Below are 27548 nucleotides of genomic sequence, written 5' to 3' on the forward strand. Positions count from 1 at the left end.
TCTTTGTCGATTTGTTCCAAGTGTAAAACTCAGGGACTTCTACGTATTTGAGACCCCTTGCAAAGTCATCCTCATGGCAGAGTTGAAAAAATGCTGTCAAAGTTGTGGCAGGCGGTGGACCTTGGGCTCGTTCCAGAGCAGTATCAGCTGAGAACATGACACGCTGCCCATTTTCAAGATGAACAGAAAGTTGTACAATTGGGGGGAAATGTTCATGGATGGGATGTTCCAATATCCTCCAGGCTGCCTCTGAACTGCCGACATACCTTGCATTCTGGAACTGCTGGATCTCATCCACAATGTGACTTTGTACTTGGCCTTGTTGGTTAGCTGCTCCATCAGTTCTTTGTAGTTCAAACACTGCTTGATCACATCCTTTATTCACGTATTTGAGGACATATTTGATGCTTTGGATCGAGCTGCAAATTTCTACGTTAATGTGAGCGTTGAACTGCTGAAGGAGGACCTTGTTGTACGGAACAATCCACTGGTTTGTTATTTCTTGATTAACATACCGACCATTTCTCTTCATCCTTATTGTACCAGTCTGGCCTCCATCTTCTGGTTTTCTTCGCCTGTACTTGGGGTAAGAGTCTTGGCCTTGCTTGGTACACTGAAGAAATTCTTTTGGGTATTTTTTGGAACATTTGTTGTCAATCATACATGGACAATTTGGATTAAATGGTCCACAAGGTCCATGCACCATATGTGCCATCACTTTAGCATGAAGATCAGGATCTTCCTCTTTGTCAGGGATCTCTGCAGATATGCAGAGATCCATTTTTTCTGGTAGAAGTTTGTCCTCTGGGGCCTGCCAGGTGAGGATGTGTGCATGCGGCAGTCCTCTTTTTTGATATTCAATACTGTACAGGAAAGCCCTCAACCTGCCAAATCCTCCCTTTTTAATAAATTCAAGTAACTTTTTTAGCTTCTGCCTGAAAACCCTGGCAACAATATCTGGACGATCCTGAGGGTCTTGCCCTTGAAGACAATTTTCTGTAATTTCTGTCCACTTTGGATTTGTTGTGAACGTGATGAAGAGGTCGGCTCGGCCCATTCGCCGAACATATGCCATGGCATCACTTTGACGCTCAAACATGTATCGAGGGCCTCCTGTATAAGTTGCCGGAAGTACAACTCGTTGACCAAACTGTTCTGGATTCCCATCCTCCCTAAGAATTGAATCTCTCAAGTTGCTATAATTGTCAGCTCTCAGGGTCTGTTGCTCACGCCTCAGGAACTGTAAACGTTCTGTTTCAATCTTGCAGTACACATCCACCAGCCATTGTTGAAATAGCCTTCGGTACCAGAGAAAATAGTTTCCAGGCCGAGTCATTAAATGGTACGAATAAAATTGCTGTTGGGTAACTTTTCGCCCATTGGATGCCTTCATGTAGATGTTGTAAGATGGAGAACCATAGGGGTACATTAACGGGTACATTAAAGTATCGTAGAGGGAATGTAGTTCGGAGATCCATTTTAATGTATCATTTCTAAAACGCAAGACAATATCCCGGTTAGCTGTTGGTTCATTCTCCATTAATATTCCAATCTCATACATTGTTGTTGGAGCATTGAATCGCCGTGGATGCTCTTCTTGCGGCCTTCGGTCTTCCCTTATGACAACTTTATGTTCTACCAAGTGTTCTTCTTCAATCCTCTCCTTTGTTGTTTTCAGCTGACAAATAAAGCTGTTGTTCTCATGTAAAAATTCAGTCAGACTTTGGAGAATGTCTCTATTGAGTCTACTGTCACGTCCCCGATTATGTAGTTCCTCTTCCAGACTATCCAAGAAGTAGACTTGAATAAACTTTGCTGTTTCATCTTCAGGTGGTAAAAGACTCCCAATCTGGTGGCAAACCTGGCCTCGAATTCTAAAAGAAGGATTCCACCCATGTACTGCCGCAATTTTGTGACCAAATGATGTCATTGCAAAACAATTGTTATAACTGCGTAGATTTTGCAGAAAATCTTTAGAGATGGGACCATTGCCGGAGAGCAAATCTTGAAGCAACTGAGGCAGTGGTGGAAAGCTATCAAGCACAACTTTGCCAGAAGAACAACAACAACCAGGGGTTTCTCCTTTAAATTTTACAGCTGAGCAATGTTGACATACTTTGTCCATTTTTCCTATATCAGCTGTAGTGAGAGAGTCATTTTTGTTGTAGAGCAATCCTTTTCTATTGCAGTGTTCTATTTCATGGTGTCTCAAAGCAGTCATTCGTTGTCTAGCTGCCTCGTTTTCTGTCAATTGCTGGGGCAAAGTCATACTCTCTCTCCATGCAGCCTCTCGTTGTTGCCCTTGGTATAGGCGAAAGCTTCGTTGGGTTTCCGATTCATTCTGATGTCGTTGAGCCACTCTCAACTCACCTTGTGTACGTCTACTTACCTCATATAATTCATTCGATCGTAATATTGCTTCTCTTTCCAGTGCATATCTTTGCCTTTCTTGAATTTCATCTTGTGATGAATTTAACCGCCTTACAGCATGTCTAGTTCTGTCAGCTTCACGTTGGGGTTCTCTTTCCAAATCTGACAGTCTTGCTCTCCTTTCTCTTTGACGTATCCTGTTAAGTTCTAGACGTCTTTCTCTATCTGAATTGTTTTCATTGGAGCGAATTGCAGCAACTCTTAGTCTATTAGCTTCCAATCTTTCCATTCTTTCTTCCTCACTTTCGTTTCTACTTCGTTTGGGTGGCATAATTTCGGTTTTAAACGGAATTGTTTAACGATATTAATGATTGTAAATTAATTAAGCGTAAAGGAAATGTATACTAACTGAAATGGACGAACTATAAATAATATTTCTGAATAGTACAATTATAAACAATTATATTGTACCTATTTACTATGCCTCCCCACGGGACAGAGTTAGACACCAGGGTCGTTTTTTAACGTGGAGAAAAGGTACAAAAATAAAAATTGTCTCAGTCGTGAAGGATTTCTCCTCCACCGAAAGAGAACAAGAAAATGAAGTGCAGCATCTGAAGAACAGATACTACACTTTGATCTTGACCAAAAGGAATGAATAAAAGCGACCTACGTGTGACTCATTACTTCCGGGTGTAAACGTCACAGTCTAAAAGTAATAATTAAAAAAAAAGTAAATGTAAAATAAATGTAATACCAACTTAGGTTAACTAAGTAAACAGTACAATTAAAACAAATAATTACTAAGATCTAGGTAATTGTTAGTCTCATTGTTATGGTTTTAAAGAAAAAAATGTGTAAAAAAAGTTCTGCTTTTGTGAGTACGTGTATTTCTTTTAAATTACATAACCTTTTTATTTTATTATTTATATCTCTTTTAAATTTATATATTTTGTTAGTAAACTGGAAGAAATTCAGTTGAATAAAACCTTGTTCGTGTTCTTTACGTTAAACTCATATTTTTATAAAAGGTTCATCCGGTTTAAAGAAAGCACTAAGTTTAAATAAGACTGGAAATAACTAATTCAATATATAAATAGAAAAATGAAATAAATATAAGCTTTAAGTCTTAAGATAGTAATAATGAAAATGTAATAAATTATTTGTAGTTCAAATCTATGATAAACAGGCTTTCGAAATAGGCTCGACCAGAAAGATTAAATTGGAACGAAATTATAATCTCCGTGCCATTTTCAAAACAACCCCACAAAAGTAACGATATCCTGCAGTTGGTTAAATGACAATGGTTGTAAGAAAAATGTAAAAGAAAATGCGCTTATCTGTTTATTTTGACCTGTTTTATTTAATTAAGAAAAAATTGGCTATAACTGGAAGAGAGCGTTATGTTTTGGGGGTTGTTTAAAAAATAGAATGGAAATAAAGTTAGTTCCGTTTTAATTGTGTTTAATTGCGGCAAGCGCTAACAAAATCGAAAAATCACTGTTTACATTCGAAATGTTAACTTTTATAGGTTTACAGGTTTGCTGACAAGGCTGGAGGTGTTTAATACAATTATTTTACTAAATTGATTTTTTTCATTTAAAAATAAAATTATTTCTTTTTTAATAAAGTTTTATTTTAAAATATTTGTTTTTGTTTATTTATATAAAATTACGATAGTTGAATTGTATTCTTTCAATTATATTGGCAAGTAAAATATAAAAGATTAAAACGGAACGAAATTGAAATTTCCATTACATTTTTAATACAATCCCAAAACAAAGCTTTGCTCGCCAATGAATTGTTTTGATAATATACGTAAAGTGAAATAAATCGAATATAAAATTAAATGAAAATATATTAAATAATTAAATGTTAAATAGATTTTGTAAATAGTACAGTTGAAATGATTAGAATATTTCCAATATGTAATAAGGTGGAGGTAATTAGTTAAAGAGATTTATTATAATGTGATATGCAAATGAGCATAAGTCATTCGATATGGGGGTGGTTTGTAGACTAGTATATAAAGAAATTAGGCAAAGATTCTTATGTCTCCTATAACAGAAACATCCTAAAATGGGTTCTAATGTTTCTCTACCAGGAGAGATCTACCCTCTTACCTCCTTTATATTTCGTTGATGATGGAGAGCTGTACACACAGACAGAAACACACGAACCCTATTACTTTATAAAAATATAGATATAGATGTGTGTGTGTGTTCGTTCCAATCAAAATAAATGCCCTTCTTTTGAGTTTATTGATTTCATTTCATGCGAGTGTATTTTTGTCGAAATTCAATGTCATAAAGATTGATGGTCAGTGAATATTACTTGATAATTATTAAATGGCTTATATTTTCAGCTAACCCATGTGGACTTGAACCTTGCAAAAATGGAGCTAAATGTTTCAATGATGGGCACAAATTCAGATGTGTCTGCACTGCTGGTTTTATGGGACCAACTTGTGTTGAGCGTGAGTGGAAACTTGTTTATTTTATCATTATATTTTGTTGCATTGTGCATAGGAGAATTATGAGACTTACGTGTAGTAATATATGATTCTATAGGCAAACAAGTGGAGTGAATAGAGTATGGCTGTTTACACAATTTAGGTCAATTTATATAACAGTTTTGGATACCCATGCATTCACAACTGCAAGGTCGATTCTACAATTACGCCTATGTAATCAATGTATTCTCACCTCCATTTTATTATTTTATTTACTAATAGGTATATTTCGGTCTACAGTTGACCTTTGTAGGTGTCTTTACATCAAACTGTATGGTTATATAAAGCTAGCTCTATCTATACTTGCCTTTATGTAACAGATTTTAAGGGAAGTAATCATGCGATGACTTATTTCCATTGATTTTCTTAATATTTTCAAATATTCAGTAAGCGACAGAAAATATACCAACTTTTTAAATATTTTTCAAATATTTTTCAAAAGATTTATTTGTGCTAATAACAATATAGAACTGGAAAATGAAAAGATAGACATTGGCATATCAGAAAGATTGCAATTTGGGTTTGAATTTGAAAATCTGGCATGAGAACATTTTTAAGGGAAAACTTTCCAGTAAATTTAAATATATGTATGATACTATATGTATATGTCGCAACCTTTTATAATATATATATATATTTGGTGGAAATGTCACTTTTGAAGGTAGTTCTTGGCCTGAAGACGTAATCCCCCAACGTGGGTGATTACAGAAACATGTATGCACATATGTAGCCATTAATGTTTGTATAAATAAAATTAATATATATATATATATATATATATATATATATATATATATATATATATAATTGTTTCGTGATTACAATTCTTTTTCTTGTAGCCAATCCGTGTGGCCTGAAGCCTTGCAAGAATGGAGCCAAATGCAAAAATGATGGAACCAAGTTTATTTGCACATGCACACCTGGATTCATAGGAGACACCTGCGTTACATGTGAGTTGTAGTTTTATATATTATTTTTTATAATCACTAATATTCCCAGTAAAAACAAAATAAGAAAATTAAAAAAAAAAAAAAGAACAGTGTTAATAGATCCTTCTTGCCTAACTAAACCTAATAAGTCTCTTTCTTTTATACTGTATTATTTCTCATAAAGAGTTGTCATTATCAGTGATTGTAGAGTGACATCAACCAGTGGTATTCCCTAGAGTCTGAGTGACAGCAAATCCCCATTCCCAGATGTCCATAACTCTCCACATCTTTTGATAACTGCGGCAAGTCATTTTGCGTTATTGCAACGAGCGTTTACAGTTGGTTTCCTGTTGGTGCCAACCATGAGTTTTCTCTGTAATTTGAGTGACGGTAAGCCTTCTCCAGGCTCTAAGGAATTCTGTACCTCTTCAGTGGAAGTCTGGTTCATACTCTTTCATCCTTGGTCTTATCGTCTTTTATTATAGTGATTTCGTCTTGTAGCATGGCTTATGAATTTTAAGATGAAATCGAAGTGAAACGAATAGTAGCAGTAAATGTGACCCAACGGGGCACCGTTGCGTCTAAAATTAGAATAAATTCAGCTCAGTATTTGTTCACTTGGCTTATTTAATTCATACCATTAGGATCTTTCTCTTTTTTGTGTGTGTCAGACTGATTACACTAAGTTCTACAGAAGATGATATGAAGAAAATTACAAACGTGCTATTCAAATATTTATTGGTCTAATAGTAATCCCTTATTCAACTGATTTTTGTTTAATATTGAATCAATATGATTTCATGCAAAACTACAAAACGATGGTATTATTTGAATAGAAAATGAAACAGATCTAATAATTTTGTTATTAAAACATACATTCCTTTTCGTATTTCGTTTTACAGCTGAACGTGTTGGTCTTAATAAGCACAATAAATCATATTCATAAATAAACCTTATAAGCCTTTTTTTTAATATAAGGAAATACCAGGGTCTTTTGTACGACATGAAAAGAAACTGGAATCTTAGGAAGATCTCCACCATTCCAGTAATTATAGGAGCAACGGGACTCTTGAAAAAGAATTTCAAAAACTACCTGGTAAATATACCCGGTGAACCAAGTGCAAGAGTGATTCAAACAATTACACTTAAAAGGATTGGTCAGAATCTTATAAAGATTTCTCGGTTGGAATATCCGAGTTAGCGTGTGAATGTTTGACATTCAGTAGAATGCCTCATTCCCAACTTGAGCAATCGGATAAGAATGGATTAAAATTCAATTAATATTTTTTATGGAGTTCATGGGAAAGCGCAGAAGATTTTTTTTTTTTTTACTTTTCCTCGGTGACATTTGTTATAAAAACATAAAATGATTTCGCTATTAAAACACATGTACCTTTTTTATTTGATTGTTCCAGCTAACCCTTGTGGCTTTAAACCCTGCAAAAATGGTGCCGTCTGTACAAACAAAGACAAAGATTATGTGTGTACCTGCAAACCCGGATTCAAAGGTGTTGACTGCCAAATTGGTGAGTATAATAAATCCTAGAGCAATAATTGTGTTAAATTGCACAATAGTACCGTTAGTATTATTATTATTTTTTTTTTTTTACTATTTGAGTTAGTTATGAAAAATAAGCTATATTTAAGATTAATACTGTTAATGCCTGCAAGCATATTTTTTTTATGGAAACCATAACTTTTAGCCATGAAAGATCCTAATAAACTAAAATCTTAGTTCTTTTGAACGATAGCTCAGTCTACTAGCAGTCAACCAGTAGCGACACTATATACATTTACTTGTATATTATTATCTGATATATATATGACGAATTAATTTTATCACATAAATTAATAATTTTATGCGTAAATTTTCAGTATTTACTTCAACAGTGCTCAACACATAGGTAGAGCTAGGTAGTAGCCTCAGGCATAAGCCGGACGAATTCTCACGAGAATGAAACACGAAATATTCTGTGTAGCTTAATTGACATATATATATACATACACACACACACACACACACACATATATATATATATATATATATATATATATATATATATATATATATATATATATAAGAACAAGAAGTTAATAAAACATGTTAAAAACACTTTGAAAAAGAGTTAAAAACATATTTAATTTTAAAAAGGAAACACTAAATAAATGGATAGTCCTTAATTCACGGAGTTTCGAAGAAATACTTTCCTTCTCATCGGAGAGTAGGATTTAGCAAAATGCGGGATCGGATTTTGCTTGCAAAAGTATTAAATGAAACTACAAGTAAGTAATAGATCTTACTTGATAACAAAAAGTGAAGCAAAGAGAATAGAGTGAATAAAAAAGTGATTTCACGTGAATGGATAGTCTGGTGAAGGGTAAAATTTCCAATGACGGTAAAATCCAAAGATGCAGAATCCAAGAAAGTTAGTTAAATTTCCATTCGCACAAGTAAAATCCAATGGAATCGCGTAATTGGAAGATGATCCAAAGTAATCGAAAAGGTAGAAGTCTGTGGAATTATTCACAAATAGGTACATTATATATATATATATATATATATATATATATATATATATATATATATATATATATATATATATATATATATATATATATACTGACAAAACCAAAACAACAAGAAGGAATAACTTGATATTTGTATTTTTGTTTCGGATATTACAATTGTTTCGACATAAATCAGACAATTTTTAAATTTTATATTATTTGAAAAAAAATTCATATTTACATCTCATCAGATATGATTGATAAAGAATACAAAATTCGTACGTATCTTGACATATTTTTCTTTTCATTAAAAACAACATCGACCGGTGAATTACCAACCCCTTATATTTTAACATGTTTTAACATGTTAAAACATGTTTTAACATGTTTTAACATGTCAACCATCTGTGTTGAAGAAATTTATATAAGTCATATTTTCGTATTTTTCGTGCTCAAAAATACGGCGAGAATATTTATATTTGGACTATTTTGAAACTGAACAAGAATTCTGGATTACTTAGATTTATGGTTTATGACTTTTAATTTATTTTATTTTAATTTTTTATTTTTATCTTTATTATTATTATTATTATTATTATTATTATTATTATTATTATTATTATTATTATCATTATCATTATTATTATTATTATTATTATTATTATTTATTTATTTATTTATTTATTTTTAAATTTTAGTTATATTTTTATTTACCTACCAATGGATGGTATCACTTATCAATGCCCCCTCACCTATTTAATCATAACTAATTTTAAATTTTTATTAATTTACTTAATTATTTACATTTTTTAAAATATTTTTTACTAATCGTTGCAAATTTACAGAGTTTGAGCTAAGTTACCAAGACCATTATTACAGTTACAGTAATAGAAGTGATGCCATCCATTTGAAGATAAAGTTAAAATAAATAAATAATAGAATAAAATAAAATAATTGAACATATGAACTTTGAAAGCTAAGTAATTGATAAAACTTTAAACTGTTGCTGGACTAACGGGTGTCGATGTTAATCCCGCAAATTCCAAATAAAAATAATCATGATAAAAATCAAGTGTAAAAATTGAGTTGAATAAGCAAGCAAAGATGACTGAGACGAACGGATAAATTAAATTCAAAATTAATTTTTTTTTATTGTAAATGAATGAAAAGAGAAGATCAGAAAGTTTCTTCTTAATTGGAAGTCTCTACCTGCGACTGAGGTAATTGAATGTTTGTGTTATGTAATGAAGAAAACAGTGATTTTTAAGGAAAAATTAAACAATATAAGAGTCCCTCGTTTACTTTAGCGGAGAGGTAGAAAAGGGTAAAAATAAAAAGCCCATCAGAGTAACAAGCCCGTCTCCACGTGGAAGAATTAATTGTCAAGCGTGCGCGAGTTTAACGTCGACGCAGACGAAGATCGACGTTGATGTTATTTACAGCATGCTGACTTGAGGTCGACTGATTCGTTTGGGCGCAAAAATGCCCTTTTTATACATTTCCAACAGGCTCCACGAAGACCTTCAGAAAAAAAACCATCTTTTTTAAAATTTGTATTCCTTGTAATCCGATTGGATGAAAAGAATGACGCAAGATACTTCTTACAACGTTCGCGTGAACGGGTAAAGTTTCGCTTATACCTCACCGAATTTGCGTGGATGAAGAAAGGGAAATGTACGCGCAGCTTAAACGATGTTTATACATCTACGCGGCGGCGTCGGGGCTACGATAAAACCAACAGTTATATACCCTTGACTGGTTCTCATGCAACTTAGGTCCCATAGATAAACAATTTGAAAGTGATAACTCTATTAAATTAATAAGTCATAATGTAACCAATATGATAATATTTCTCACATCATAATCTAAATAACCCATTCGAAATAAATTTTGAGTAATAACCAAATACCAAGAAACAATAATTATTAGTTAAATACTAACGTAACACCGTAAGTTAATGTAATTGAATAATAATTAAATATGTAGACACTGGTGAGTTTTTACAAATCAATTGAGATTATGGTATTATTACCATGCATTAACATGCGTACTAATTAGAGGTCACCATTTCGGTAGGCTCCCGCTTCGGGGCGCCTCCGATAATGTTACATGATAAGGGCTGTTCCCTGTTCATGTAAGTATAAAAATAGAGCGATTAGTTAAAATGGAAATAAGAGAAAGCAGAAATCGAACCCTGGACATAAGTTTTAAAGAACAATAGGTTTAAATGGAATGTCCAGTAAATTGTTAATTCGGATGAAATAAATAATAAATAAACTATTCAATTGTTAAAAGAATGTGGATAATAAAATATGGTTAAATAAATTAGATATGTAGGTTAAATTCCTTTGTGGAAACAACACAAGAAAAATAGGTTATTGGGAAATCAATGTCGAAAACGTGCAAAGTCGCGCATGTTGAAACACGTGAATTTTGCTCACGTGGCCGGGATGCATGGATTTCTCAATATAGTAGAGGGAGAGTCAGAGACAGTCAGAGGGAGAGTCAGAGACAGTCAGGGGAGACAGTCAGTGAGAAAACTCAGAGACAGGCGGACGTCTGAAGCGAGACGTTACTTCAGAAACTAAAATGTGAAACTTTGAGTTCTTAATGAGGAAGTCGACCGGTCGTCAGAAAATAAATTCATCATGTGTTTGTGATAAAGCTCATCTTTGTGTTTGTGATTTCTACAAAAAGGTAAATTGTATTGTTATTATATGTCTGTGTTATAAAATGTCATTACAACAACATCTCTCTCTCTAAGATACAACATCATATGTAATAAGACAAGAACTCTCACTAAGACTCATATCATTACTAATAAGAACTCTCACAAGAAAAAGCATCACTTATAATAGTCTCTCTCTAAGACTCTTTAATGAAACAACTATATAACAATAATAGGGAGAACTGGAGCGCTGAAATAGAAAGAAATACTAGTAAAAGAAGACATTGTCTTCTTATAACAATGAGGACGTGTAATGCGACTTTGTTATGAATGCATGAGGTTTTATATATCCAATATATATGTGTGTTTTCCCGAAACTCGGGTTACAAAGAAAGACAGTGCATTTTGTAAAGTCTGTATTAATGTTCAATGCTCCTCTTGGCTACCTAACAGGAGCTGAGGAGTGAGGCGTGTGCTCCGTCTCTAGTCGCCGTGGAAGTAAGGACGTTTCCTTCACTCGAATGTCCCACGTAAACCGTTCTCGCTTTTCATTGGCTGGAACCTCTGATGACGTATAAGAAGAAAGGAAGGAAAAGAGAAAAGAGTAGGGAGAAAGAGAGAACTAAGGTGAGAATACAGCCTAGTCTCGTAGTAGTAGCAGCTCACTACAAGATATATAAGCTTTTGAGATAATTAATTAACTATAGATTAATTTTAATACATTAAGTATGGTTTAAAATAACTAATACGATAACCTAGATTAGAATAAATTAAGTAAGGAATTCAGAGTTACTCCCCCTGAAATAGTTTTTGTTTATTATTCCATCGATGTAAATATTATTGTTAGATAAATAATTATTATTCGTTAATATCCTAAGAAATCAATATATTTTATTTATTTTACATTATATTGTCGCATTTTATTTATTTTAATGTAGGAAAAATAAATAAATAAAGAGCATGGCAGTATTAACTAGGTTTACATTAAAATAACCGAGTAATACAAAAAATACGAAAATGTTCATGTGAAAGTGTATGTATGCTCGATTACAGTAATGTTAATCATGTTGCTTAATATTTGAGTCAATTCACGTGGCTTAAATTATTATTGATATATGTACATTACCATTGGTTAATTGATTTTAAATATATTTGACCTTTGGAATAATCTCTTTTAATATATATATATATATATATATATATATATATATATATATATATATATATAATTATATATATATTTGGTAGAAATGGTAATTAATAAAAACTGAAGAAAGTGCTCAATACTGTTGTAGAGCAAATATGCGTTTTATTTTTTATTACCGTATCTTTCTGTTAAATTACATTTTTGTTTCAGCTACTATATATATATACATATATATATATACACATATATATATATATGTGTGTGTGTGTGTGTGTGTGTGTGTGTGTGTTGGTGTGTGTATGTATGTATGTATGTATGTATATGTGCTATTTATGTTCTCTTACAGTCTTTTGCACTTGTTCCCATTCAAACTAAAGTAGTACAGACATTCTGTCTGTGGACGTCAATTGATCTGTTTACTTTGACTCGTATCCAACGGTGTTTTCTACAAAACTGCATTGTCACCGCCTTCAAAACTCAACCATTTACACACTATGCACAATGTTCCAAGCAAACTGCATTATCATTTTTGTAAAAGATTACTTTATTTACAAATACATTTAGTCATATAAGATAGTATCTTCCCTTCAGTGTTTGTGAATGGACATAATTATGGTATCAGCAATCTACAAATTAAAAAAAATCGACCTTGTATACGGACTTTATTGCAAGAATTGGTAATTATTATATGGTTTAGGGGTGGGCCAATAATTTATTAATTATGAAATAATACGAACGTTTAAATGTTTATTATTATTATTATTTTAATAATTAGTGACACAATAATTCATACTTATAGATAGTTGGCATTTCGATTGGTAATTATTATGTGGTTTAGGGGGGGGTCAATAATTTTCTTGAGTTTTTCCACTTTTCCTGTGTATACATGTCTCTCTGATATGTTTTAATAACATAAAATGATTTTGTGATTAAAATATATAATGTGTGAATTTATTGTGCAGTTGACTCTTTGTGATCAGCTGTAAAAATTGTGCCGTATATGAAAATCGTAAATTTTAGCCATGAAAGATACTAATGAACAATAATCTTTTATGTTTCTTCTGCACAATATCCCAGGCTTCTAACAGTAAACTAGTGGCAACACTAATGTATACAAATGCTCTTTTGACTAGAAAAGATGCTGTATACTAATAATTTAATAGTTGCCTGTAAAACAATGAAAGGTCTATTATTAATTAACTGTGTGATCATGTGAGCTAGACTAGGGTTCTATATATCAAATTTAGTTCGATTCTAACCGATGGTTTCGAAAAGCAAATAAGTGTTTATAGTTATAATTAGTTTTATTTTAATTTTGACCTCCTATGGTATAGGTCAAAAGATGAACCACTGTTTATGTTAGGTTGTCGAAGTAAAAATGTTGTGTTTCATGTGCTTGGGGGAAGGAGATGATATATATTGTTTGGATGAATGCTTGGAAGAGATTGAAATCATAGGAAATTATTTTTTTATAATTAACGAAATTTAAAAAAATATCTGCAATGCGATAAAACCCGTTTATTTTGCAATGGTTTCTTATAAAAAGACAAGGAAACAAAAAGAATCACTGAGTACCATATCGTCATATGCTTGACATTTTTTTCCTCATCTGATATTGTTTGGAATTTCATCTATTGACGTTGATCCTCCACAAGAAGCTGTGTCCTTCGAGCGTTGGTCAGTTTGAAATAGCAATTTTTTATGCATATCATGTTGATCAGTAAATCTGTTATACACACATTAAATTGGTTTCTGTAATGCACTAAGGCATTTCATGTTTGTTATTTGATGAGCTGATATACCTATTTCACGCATTATGGACTTATCCAGAAACAATGCTTCTGCAGTTATCGGCCCGCAATTTCCACAAAGTTACTCGGGTGTACCAGGCAGATGACAGGAATAACCAGAAACGGCTAGGCGAGCCTTATTATAAAAAAAATCAAATTGTTACAAGCCCACCTCTCATATTAAGAACGGCGTCGAATACTGAAATACATTGGAAAAAATGTCTTAATATCCAGAATTCTTACAAATGCAATAAATAAAAAACTGGATGGCTCTTAGACACGGATGCTCAGGAGGGCCCTCTATTCATCATCGAGGAGCCACGCAGCAAACCAACAGCTTTACGGTGACCTGCTGCCAGTATCGCTGAAAGTACAGCAGAGAAACATGAGAGTAGCCGGTCACTGCATGAGACACGGCGAAGAGGAAGCCAGCAAACTAATTCTCTGGATACCAACGAATGGCCACCCAAACTGCAGTAGAAGAATGACCTACATTGACAACCTGCTACAGGACAAAGGATTGGAAAGTGTTCGGGACCTGCAAACTGTCATGTGAGATCGAGAGAACTGGAGAAGTCATGTAGATTCGATGGTGAAGCATCCTGAAAGATGACGGAGATAAGAGAGAGAAAGAGAGAGAGAGAGAGAGAGAGAGAGAGAGAGAGAGAGAGATGAGATGATATCCAGAAAACTACCTTTCTGTTTTTTCCTGTCATTTGCAAGGCACACCCGAGTAACTTTGTGGAAATTGCGGGTTGATAAATGCAGAAGTACCTCAGAAACTAGAACTCTAGTTACATCTAACACGTTATTGGGAAGCAGTTATGCTCCCCACCCGATTAAGGACGTGCAATTTTGTAACATACTTTTGCCCATACACTTTTTGTTAATCATACAACTGGTTTTTCTTAATTATTATTGGCCAGATTATTATATTTACAACATTCAACAGCAATACAACAATATTCATGATATGTACGTTACAGTCCTGGATATGACCTTAAACTATATACAATGGTGAGACCCAGCTTGCTGGCTTTAGGGAGTGTGGGGCCACTCTTTAATTGCCATTGCTCCCAGGTCCACTCTGACAAGGTGACATTGATTAAAATAATATTTAGCAATTATTTTTATAAGACATAAATGTTATTTTTAAAATAATTAGATTGTAAATGGATGAATAAAGAAGGACTATATTTCTTTATTTATTAAAAGAACATTATACTGACAATGGTAATTATTAGTAATGGGACAATTCCAATATGTTTCCCGATTCCGATACAATTATTAATTCTCTATTAAATTCCTGATTCCGATTCATAACATTCTGATTTCAATGCCGATTCTTTATAAATCTATAAATATTTAACTATAAAATTGTTTTTCACAATTACTGTAAAACACATGTTAAATGTGCGGATATTTTCTCAAACGTAAAAATAGTTATGAGGAATGACCTATTTTAATTATTTCATCATTATTTATTAGCAGTAGAAGATTTTTCTTTAAACAAAGTAAAAAAAAAAGAAGCCAATTAAAAGAATTGTATTTGGCATCGAAAAATAAGCACTAATTTTCCCGATTCCGATACCGATTCTGATTAATCGTCCCAACACTAGTAATTATATTTATGACAGACCAACAGATGGGAGGCGCCCGGCCTTATCCGGTCATAAAATATGCTAAAATATATTTTAATTCATGCAAATTTCGTATTTATTATTACAGACTCAATTCTCTATTGGATATTATATTGTACCCAATAGTGCTGCGACAATTCCAATATTTTTCCCGATTCTGATACCATTACCGATTTCGTACTAAATTCCCGATTCCGATACAATTACCGATTCAGATTCTTGAAAAATCTAAGAATATTTACTTTTAGAGTTGCTATTTTTCTTGATTACCGTAAAAACACATGTTTAATGTGCAGATATTTTCGTAAGAATAAAAACCTACTTGTAGGGGGGGGGGATATAGATTTTAGTTTTACTGGTAGTTTAAAATCAAGAAATATTTATTATTTTATTATTACTACCAGCAGTGAACGATTCTATTTTAAATAAAATCAAATAAAAACGAGAATTAAAGGAATTGTTTTTTTTGTTGTTTTTTTTTTTTTTGGCATCGGAAAATAGACAAGCACTTTCCGATTCCGATAACGATTTCAACACTCCCAAAAATTCCGTTTTTTTTCTGATTCCTGATTTCAATTCCGATGAATCGTCCCAACACTAGTACTCAATATATATATTACTGATTTCAAGTTTTTTTTTTTAAAAATGACTTAGGTGCCATCAGCTAGAATTTAAACCAAAACATTTAGCGCTCCAGCCACGTTCTCTACAATTTCAGCTATCAACAGATAAATAAGAAAGACTTAAAAATAAACCACTTCAATCTATGAATGAATTTGCGCATGCGCAAAAGTAATAAACACATGTCAGCAAGTTGAAATGGGCATTTTCAACAACAATTTTCACACAGAGACACATACATACACGCATCTACTGTTTTCTTTGCACAGAAGAAAGTTATCATTTCTTAATAGTATAACAGAGCGCAGACGCACGTATGACAGCTATATGCAAATGACCTAGCCGTGTACGAGATGACGTTACGGCAAAGGAAGAGATGAAAAAGAACGTGCGTGCAAACCAATGAGGATTACATTAAAGAGGCGGAAATAAATGTTCAAAAAAAAAAAAAAAAGAGTCGTGTTATTACTTGTCTTCTCTTCCTTGCGACGGAGTCTACAACGTGTAAAGTTCCGAGTGTCTACGTGTTAACAAATGTGTACTATGTCATAATGAATTAACTCTAATTTTTTATTATTATTATTGCAAGAAAGATATTATCATTATTATTAACAATAAATTATACAGATTCGTGTAGAAAGCATCGTGAAATGTATTAATTATAGGTTAAAATTCCTTTTGTTTAGTTTATTGTTTTCTTTCTTTTGCTTCCCCAAGGATCACATGCATATTAAATTATTATTCCCCTTTTCAGTGAAAGGGGGGTGTTCTGCTGCTGTAACCGCTTAATGTCACCAAAACAACGATGACATTATTCAACATTTGGCAAAATATTTTTAGTAGTCCCCGCACTCGACGGTAATCATTTCAATAAACAATCGTTGAATAATCTGTCCTCTATATAGCTATAAAACCGAGTTTCTAAATTCTACATAATTACGTAGAATTTAAGATGAGAACTTTCTAGCACACAGGAACATTTTTCTATATATCTATATGTATATACATATAAGTGATCTTGTCATTGTGTGTGCAAAAAGTCTCTAACAAACTCCTCCCTGAATATATGGTTTATGCAGTCGAAAGTTGATATATAGGGAATCTGAAACTGTGGCATACATCCGATTTGTTTTTTAGCCGGAAAAAAATGCTGCTAAGGGCTCAAAATTGAAAACAAAACGGTTGACCTTGGCAGGATAAACCGAATAAAACATTACTCCTACTCTATCTTTTTCACATGAGTAAAATTAAACATTCGTGGCTCAAAGTCGTTTCATTTTGAACTATTCATATCCACCTGGCGGTAGCTCAGACGATAATGGCGCTGGAGAAATAAATAACGACTACAACTGGAGCGTTAAAGATCCTGTCTTGATTCTAGCAGATGGTACTCAAATCATATCTTTTGGTAAATTTTGAAATCATTTCTATATATTGGGTAATAATCAATAAGGAATTGGCTCTATAATAATAAGTAAGAAATATGTATGAGTTAAAATATAATTTCTATACATATTTTGTGGCCGGGCGATACCAATGGGCCTACCAGTAAATAATAAAAAGAAAAAAGAAGATAGTATTTTGCATTAAACCAATGATTTACTTTTATTTTTCAGTGAATGCTTGTGGTCTGAAACCATGCGAAAATGATGGCAAATGCGTCGATGTAAAAGACAGCTATAAATGCATATGCAAGATGGGATTCAAGGGACCAAAGTGCCAAATTGGTAAGTGGTTTTGTCAATTGTTTAGTCACTACATTTCCGTGGACACACACGGAGCACTCTTGCCTTAACAGAGTACAAAATCGACTTCGAAATCTAGTGGGAGATGATATTGTCATGCTCTCTACAGCCTCATTCTAAAAAAAGAGACGTTGCTAGTCTTTCTCTACTCAATATTTTCATAGGATGTGCTCAACTGGGTCCTCTTTGTAAGAAATTCATAACAAGAACTCAACTTTCAATGGACAGAGTATCTTTTTCAAAAACGTCCCATCTGTGGAACACATTACAACGGGACTTCTTTTCTACAGACTATAACGTGATGGTCTTCATATCTAATGTTAACAAATACTTGTTACAAGCCGTCTCTATAAGTTACCAAAGTGTGTTCATTCCATTCACCATTTTCAATCGTTTAATAATATTTTTCATAATTCAAATTGATAAGCTATCCATTTGTAACGTTGTTTACACGTTTACACACGCGTTAAATATAGACACTCGGACCCAACACGTTGTAGCAGTGCATGTCACAAGAAAGACTAAGACAAATATTAACTCGACTCACGTTTTTTTCCCGTTGAAACAACAACATTTATTTCCGAGTACTTTCTCGAATAAAACGTGATTTTCAACATGGTCGTCTCTCTGATTGTGATCGTGTGTCTGCGCGCACGTTCTTTTTATAATCTTTTTTTCTTTTTTCTTTATCGTGGTGCCATTTGCATACAGCCACCATGCGAGCATCCGCGTTCTGTTACACATTTCATAAACACTTATCCTCGAGTATCTTTTGTATTTAATAAATGGTGACAGATTAGTAAAAAAATAAATAAATAAATAAAACAAAAACAAAACGCTAAATGTTTTCTTTTATATCTTTATCTAACCCAAATCTTATGCACTACTGAAAGACATCTTTTAAGATGCTTCTCAGCTTCGCACCCCCCCCCATCCCGCAATAATTCTAACAAATCATTTTTATGCTAATAAAACATTCATTGATTAAAGGAAACAGAGCTATTTAACTTATGGAAGAAGAAGAAGAAGAAGAAGAAGAAGAAGAAGAAGAAGAAGAAGAAGAAGAAGAAGAAGAAAGAAAGAAAGAAGCAACCACAGTGGAAGTTATTGTCTCCCAACAATGCTGGGTTAAACAGAGGTGTGAGAGAAAAGATAACGAAATATCAAGGTGTTATGCACGACATAAAAAGAAACCAGAATCTTAGGAAGATTATTCCAGTAATTATAAGAGCAGACAGACTCATAAAAAAAAATTTCTAAAAATTACCTGGCAAATGTACCCGATGAACCAAAAAGTTTCGGTTAGAATTTTAAAATTATTTCTCGGTTGGAATGTATAAGATAATGAGTGAAGATCTGGCATCCAATAGAATGCCCCATTCCCATCTAGGAAAAATTAAATTAAAATTAAAAGGCGTCTTTTCAGGTGCTCCTCAGCCTCTGCCCTAATAATTCTTACTAATTTAATCTTTTTTTCTGCTAATAATTAATTATTATTATTTTGATTAAAAAGTGCAGTGTTTAATGTTAATTATTAGTTTTTTAGAAGTAAGACACAAGTTGACGTAGAGAAGTTTGATAAACTCAGCATAGATGAATAATCCAGGTAGATTCAATATAATTCTTATAAACAAAAACTGTTCTGGGATAAGCTGATCTACCCATTTGGAAATAATGGACTTGCCTAGAAACTATAAATATAGTCACAACTAACACATTATTGAGTAAATATTTGTGGCAGTTATAACCCCAGAATCATGACGTGTACTTCTGTAATAAACGTTTGCTAATACACTTTTTGTTTATTATATCCCTGGGTTTGTCTTATTACCGGCCTGCAAGGCTACAACAAAAACAAACCATAAAGCATTGTTCATCTTTGTTTTCTTTCCAGTCGATCGCTGCATGTCAAATCCTTGTAAAAATGGAGCAACTTGTGTTAACCATAAAGATGGCTATTTCTGTCGCTGCAAAGCCGGTTTCAAGGGAGAAAACTGTGTGGAAAGTAAGTAAAGTATTATTTTATACAACTATATTAGTAGCAATGAGAGCATTTTAAATATTTTCCCAATTCCGATACAATTACCGATTCCATTCTAAATTCCCGATTCTGATACAATTACCGAATCCGATTCTTTTTACATTTCTAAATATAGATATTTAAAAGGGATATATTACCGCAAAAATCGTTGTAATATGTGCATATATTTTTGCAAACGTGAAAATACACTTGCGGGAGGAGGGGGTGATCTATTGATTTTAGTTTTACCGATAGTTTAAAGTCAATAAATATTCATGATTTCATCATTAATACGAACCATGGAAAATTAAGTTAAAAAACAAATAAAAACATGTAAAACAATCGTTTTTGGAATCGAAAAATAGGCACACTTTTTCCGATTCTGATAGCCCAAAATGTTCCGATTTTTTTTTCGATTCCCGATTCCGATTAATCGTCAAAACACTACTTGATATGAAATGGAAATAGATAATGTCATTCAAGCAAGTTAACTGAGAATTGAGAATACAGGCAACGTCTTATATCAAAATAAACAAATGGGTATACGTTGGTTGGGTCGATTTGTTTAATGATATCAACTTAAGACAATTTTATCTTAATAACTGCTGGAAGAAAAGTATATTTAATCTATTTATCTATGAAAGTGAGAATGCGCGCGTGTGTGTGAAGGCACTTCTCAACCTATATACTCAACGAATTTTTTATCTCCAGACTTGAAATTTGGCATAAAGAATATTCAGACACGTGGAAAACTTTTTAATCCGTTTTCACCAGAAAAAAGGGCTACAACTTAGTAAAATTGAAAAATTGGTACGTGGGCGTAATCGGATTTTTATTTGTTTGCTAAATGTTTCACGACTACGCATGCGTGTATCGTTCTCATAACAGGTTGCTTATGTTCAGAATTAGTAGACTTTTTAAAACACTTTCTAAAAACGTGTCAAGCTGACCTAATGGTTATCCTACTTGAGCCACTGTCTTTAGGTTTTGGTTTCTAGTTCAGCTCGAGTTTTTTTTTTTTTTTTTTAGCTTACAAGAAGGGTACCTGTTTAGAAGAGACATAATGCTCCCACGCACAAATCTCAGTTTCTTTCCGATTTTTTTTACTTCATTTTTTTCTATGAAATTTTACTTTACGTTTAAAACCGGGCAACGCCGAATGCATCTTCTAGTATAAGTATAAAAAATGGATAGTCAGATATATCTTTCTTATTCCTACAGTCTTCTGTTTGGATGACGTAAACATACAGCCAATAGGACGATTTGAACCCCGGATCCAAGTATTATGATCCTTGATCTTTACTGCCAAATCGTTGTGACTTTTATTTTGGAAAATTGTATTTCCTTTTAATAAAAACAAACGGCAAACTTTTAAAACCTTGGACAAAAACAAAAGTAAAACCGTACAAGCAGCGCCAAGTAAATCAATTTCATATTCTTCATTTAATCGATTGGTCCTGAGAATTAGAACGTGCCTAGGAAGTTATTTTTTGTTTTTGAATTTTTGAGATGAGGATTAATTATACGTATTATTTTTATTCTTCGGACTATTGTTCTTATCTTCTGTGTTATTTTCTCAACGTTTCGCTTGACGTAATCTCAGACTTCCTCCAGCTCTATCTTATTGAACTTTGCGAATCTTTCTGTCAAATTCTGGAATCTGCAAGGAATTTGGAACTGAACTCTTTATTTAATCTAGTGTGAGAAGTAGTAGTTTCGTCAAGTTCTAAATAATTCGGATTTGCATTTTTGAGTGTCGCACGATGTACTGTAGTCTAAGTCAGGGCGATAAGGCAAATGAAGCTTTCTCCCAGTACACCGGTATGGGTCCCCCACAAAGGAGGTAATCAATCGATTTGATTGAAAAATGCGCGACTTCATCGATTTCAATGGCAATAAAAGTATGGGAGGGCGAACCATTTGTAAAATCAATCCCGGGCAAGGTGGGGTCACCCTGCTAGTATATATATATATATATATATATATATATATATATATATATATATATATATATATATATATATATAGTTGAAATGGTAATTAATAAAAACCTGAAGAAGGTGCTCAATAGAGTTGTAGAGAAAATATGCGTTTTATTTTTTATAACCGTATTTTTCTGTTAAGTTACATTTTTGTTTCGGCTACACGGCCGTTTTTTTGGCCGTCATGTAGCTTCCTCAGACTAACCTTAATCATAAAAATACGGTAATAAAAAATAAAACGTATATATATACATACATATATGTATATATATATATATATATATATATATATATATATATATATATATATATATATATATATATATATATATATCAGTACAGCGGAAAAGAAATATTTACCTGAGATAATCAGAGGTAAACTTCAATTTGATATATATATTAATACTTATATATTAATTAATAAACCCCAACGAAATAAAAAATAAAAAACTTTTCTGCATTTCTGTGAATGCAATACAACCTAAAAGACCAAAATCTTATTTTATGAACGTTAGCCGGATTTTCCACATTTTGAAATTTAAGCCATTGGAAATTCAATAATAATAATATTTTGTTTCTTAAACGGAGTTCTCTGTCACCTTGCGGATTACCAATGAGCGATTGACTGCCCACGCTCAAATCTTATTCCCATTTTGGCTGTCCTCACCCCCAAATCTTTCATGTATGTATTTTTTAAAACTGTTTTTTCTTCCTATTTATGACCAAATAGCATAACTGGTTGGTTCATCTAATGCATCAACCAACAAATTTTAGCTTTGCTACAACTATAATTTGCAATTTCTTATTCTCTGATAAGAATAAAAAGAGTGGCATTCTTTGAAACTGTGACGAATAAGGACTTTGAAAATGGCTTTTGGAGTATTGTGTAAAATAATACATTTAATTGTAAATTTTAATTTACAGTTTTAACTTCAATTACTTTCCATATATATATATATATATATATATATATATATATATATATATATATATATATATATATCCGTTTCATTTTTTATCACCGTATCTTTCTGTTAAGTTACATTATTATTGCTTCAGCTATTGTCCGTTTTTTTTAGCCGTCTGTAGCATCCTCAGACTTTTACAGAAATGTTCGCTATTTTGGGACGAGAGAGTAAAAGAGTGAATGAGGTCAGGTATGTTATATATATATATATATATATATATATATATATGTTATATATTATATTTATATATATATGTTATATATTATATTTATATATATATGTTATATAATATATTTATATATATGTTATATTATATTTATATATATGTTATATATTATATTCATATATCTTATATATTATATTTATATATATGTGATATATTATATTTATAAATATGTGTTATATATTATATTTATATATCTTATAATATTTATATATATATGTTATATATTATATTTATATATATGTTATATATTATATATATATAAATATGTTATATATTATATTTATATATATGTTATATATTATATTTATATATATATGTCATATATTGCATTTATATATATATGTCATATATTATATTTATATATATGTTATATATAATATTCATATATATTTCATATATTATATTTATATATGTTATATATTATATTTATATATATATATGTTATATATTATATATATAATATCAATATATGTTATATATTATATATAACATATATATTTATATATATGTATATGTATATATATATGTTATATATTATATATAATATATATATGTATGTATATTTATATATATGTTTTATATTATATATATAATATATATATGTATGTATATATATATGTTATATATTATATACATAATATATATACATGTATGTATATGTATATATATGTGTATATATATGTTATATATTATATATAATATATATTATATATATTATATATATAATATATATATGTTATATATTATCTATATAGGTTATATATTATATATATAATATATATATGTTATATATTATATATAATATATATATGTTATACATAATATATATTATATATATAATATATATTAAGGTTATATATTATATATATTATATATATGATATATATATGTTATATATTATATATATTATATATATAATATATATATATGTTATATATGATATATATTATATATATTATATATACAATATATATATGTTATATATTATATATAATATATATATGTGTTATATATTATATGTATAATATGTATATGTATATATGTTATATATTATATAATATATATATATCAATATATATGTTATACATTATATATAATATATATAATATATATGTATGTATATGTATATATATGTATATATATATGTTATATATTATATATATTATATATATTATATAACATATATATATCTATATGTTATAAATTATATATATTATATATATTATATATGTATGTATATATATTTATATATATGTCATATATAATATATATTATATATATTTATATATGGATGTATATGTATTTATATGTTATATATTATATATATAATATATATATATATGTATGCATATATGTATATGTTATATATTATATATATTATATATATAATATATATGTATATATATATGTTATACATTATATATATTATATATATCATATATATATGTATGTATATATATGTATATATATTTTATATATTGTATAACTTATATTTATAATATATATATAATTATATATGTCATACATTATATATATTATATATATATTATGTATATTATATATATAATATATATATGAATATATACATTATATATTATATATGATATATATAACGTATATATATGTTATATATTATATATATGTATATACATGTTATATATCATATATATAATATATATGTATAGATGTGTTATATATTATATATAATATATATGTATATATGTATGTTATATATTATATATATAATAAATATGTATATATATGTTTTATATGATATATATAATATATATGCATATATATGTTATATATTATGTATATAATATATATACATGTATATATATGTTATATATTATATATATAATATATATACGTATATATATGCTATATAATATATATATGATATATATATGTATGTGTTTGTTATATTATATAGAATATATATGTATATATATGTTATATATTATATAATATATATATATGTATATATATATACGTATGTATTTGTTATATATTTTGTATATATTGTATATATAATATATGTCTATTATATATATGTATGTTATATATTATATATATTATGTATGTAGTATATATATTATATATAAAATATTTATATTATATATATTTTATATAATGTATATATTTCATATATTATATATATCATATATAATATATATTATATATAATATATGTATTATATATATCATGTATATATATTATATATATTACATATATATTATATATATTATGTATATATATTATATATATTATGTATATTATATATATTATGTATATATTATATATATAATATATATATATTATATATATTATGTATATATATATATTATATATTATGTATATATATATTATATATATTATATACTGTATATATATTATATATATTGTATAGTTATTATATATATTGTATATATATTATATATATTTTGTATATGTATTCTAGATATTGTATATATATTCTAGATATTTTACATATATTATAGATATTGTATATATATTACATATATTACATGCATATATATTAATATATATTGTATATATATTATATATATTATATTTACATCTATAAATATATATTATATATATTATATATAATATATGTATATATATATTAATATGTTTTATACATATTATATATATTATATATATATATAAGTATATATTGTATATATTATATATATTGTATACATATTATATATAATATATGCATATATAAATATATAATATATATATTATATATATTATATATACATATTATATATATTATATATACATATTATATATATTATATATACATATTATTTATGTTATATATACATATTATATATATATTATGCATATACATTTTATATTATATATATTATATATATATACATATATTATCCATATATTATATACGGCCTAATCGAGTTGAGACACCAGTTTTTGTCATACCACCAAAGTTAAGCATCGTTGAGCCTGGCTACTATCAGATGGGTGAAAATTTGAGAATTCTGGGCGCTGTATGTGCTCTCCAATTATCTCGGCATTTGTTTCTAATTATTCTGTACATACGTGTCACTTGCGACTGGTATTTAACAATGTCGACTCTGGCGAGGTATGGTTGGAGATTGCACACCTACTGCCACAAGAATTTCACGCACAGGCACACGCGTACGGTGGCTATCTATAGTCTGTCAAAGACTGAATGAGGCTATCTATATATTTTATATATATATATATAATTTAATATATATATATTATATAGTGTCTATATATGATATATATAATATATATATACATATATATAATATAATATTAATATAATAAATATTATATATATATAATATAATATAATATTCATATAGTATATATATATATATACATATATATATATATGTGTGTGTGTATTTGACCATTCTTTCGTTGTTTTTTATACTATCTACCACAAATAAAGTTTTTTTTCCTTAAGCAATTGGATGAGAGAACATATGTTAATATGCAACATATTTCCCCTGTAATTATTTTGAATTCTTAATGGCTTTTGTGTTTCAGTTAATCCATGTGAAGAAAAGCCATGCGCTCACGGAGGTCGATGCGTTTCAGAGGAAACTCGTTATCGCTGCGTATGCACACCAGGATATGAAGGTCCGAGATGTTTAAAACGTGAGTAGACTTTCTTCTATTATTTTAGATGCGTCCACACACCTACAAAAGATTCTCTTTCAACCTTCGGACATCTTTACCTCTGAAAATTAAAGTTCAGTTGTCGCGCATGAAAATAAAAATAGGATTCATCCTCATAGATTAGTGGTAAACTTTGAATTGGGAGTGACAGATTTTAGAGAGAAGTAAAACTAGCAGTGCCTATTAATTTAACAATTTTATTTGGAAAAAGCAATAAGCACTAATATATACAGTAAAATGAAGCGATTAGCAAACACGGGCTTTCATGAAAATTGTTCTTATAACTGCTTGCACGCTCGGTTCGATCAACTCTATCTCTTTTCCTTGAGGAAGAAATGCCCTATGCCATACAACTGCCTTCTGTGAGCTCTCATCATAAATGCAATCAGACAGATATCAACTAACGTAAGGTAGTTGGAATAACAAACTAGACCTGCCTCTGAATTGCCTTCTGTATGACTCGCCACATGGCGTCAGCTATGATAAATAACAAAGAAAGAGGAAAAGGTTTAGGTTGGCTGCCATCAACTGATTTTGAGGGCTTCTGTCACTAAAGAGTCAACCAATATCCACGGTGGTTAAAAAGGAAAATGTTTTATAGAGATTGCCTCAGATGAGGCGATAAGAAAGCAATGATTGGATTATTCATTGACCAATCCATGCAACCATTAAAGGGACAAAAGGGACAACCACTGAACTGCCTTCCGACACTTAGTCATAATACTTTTTGCTAGCAGG

At 30.1% G+C, this 27548-nt stretch overlaps 1 protein-coding gene across 8 annotated transcripts in view; it reads left to right on the forward strand.

Moving 5' to 3' along the window:
- Positions 1–27548, forward strand: part of LOC145303489 (uncharacterized) — a 731279-nt gene that overhangs the window by 145122 nt on the left and 558609 nt on the right. For 7 of the 8 annotated variants that reach the window (XM_080144908.1, XM_080144909.1, XM_080144911.1 and 4 more), the window contains exons 26-31: positions 4736–4846; positions 5722–5832; positions 7227–7337; positions 17802–17912; positions 19825–19935; positions 26679–26789. The exons of the other annotated variant lie outside the window; for it this stretch is intronic. In XM_080144908.1, the coding sequence (XP_080001034.1) occupies positions 4736–4846; positions 5722–5832; positions 7227–7337; positions 17802–17912; positions 19825–19935; positions 26679–26789 (666 nt within the window). The remainder of the gene's footprint in view (positions 1–4735; positions 4847–5721; positions 5833–7226; positions 7338–17801; positions 17913–19824; positions 19936–26678; positions 26790–27548) is intronic. 8 annotated transcript variants of the gene reach the window in all.

The sequence above is a fragment of the Euprymna scolopes genome, chromosome 19 (genome assembly GCF_053919585.1).
Source record: "Euprymna scolopes isolate OS-2025 chromosome 19, ASM5391958v1, whole genome shotgun sequence".
Classification (NCBI taxonomy): Eukaryota; Metazoa; Mollusca; class Cephalopoda; order Sepiida; family Sepiolidae; genus Euprymna; species Euprymna scolopes.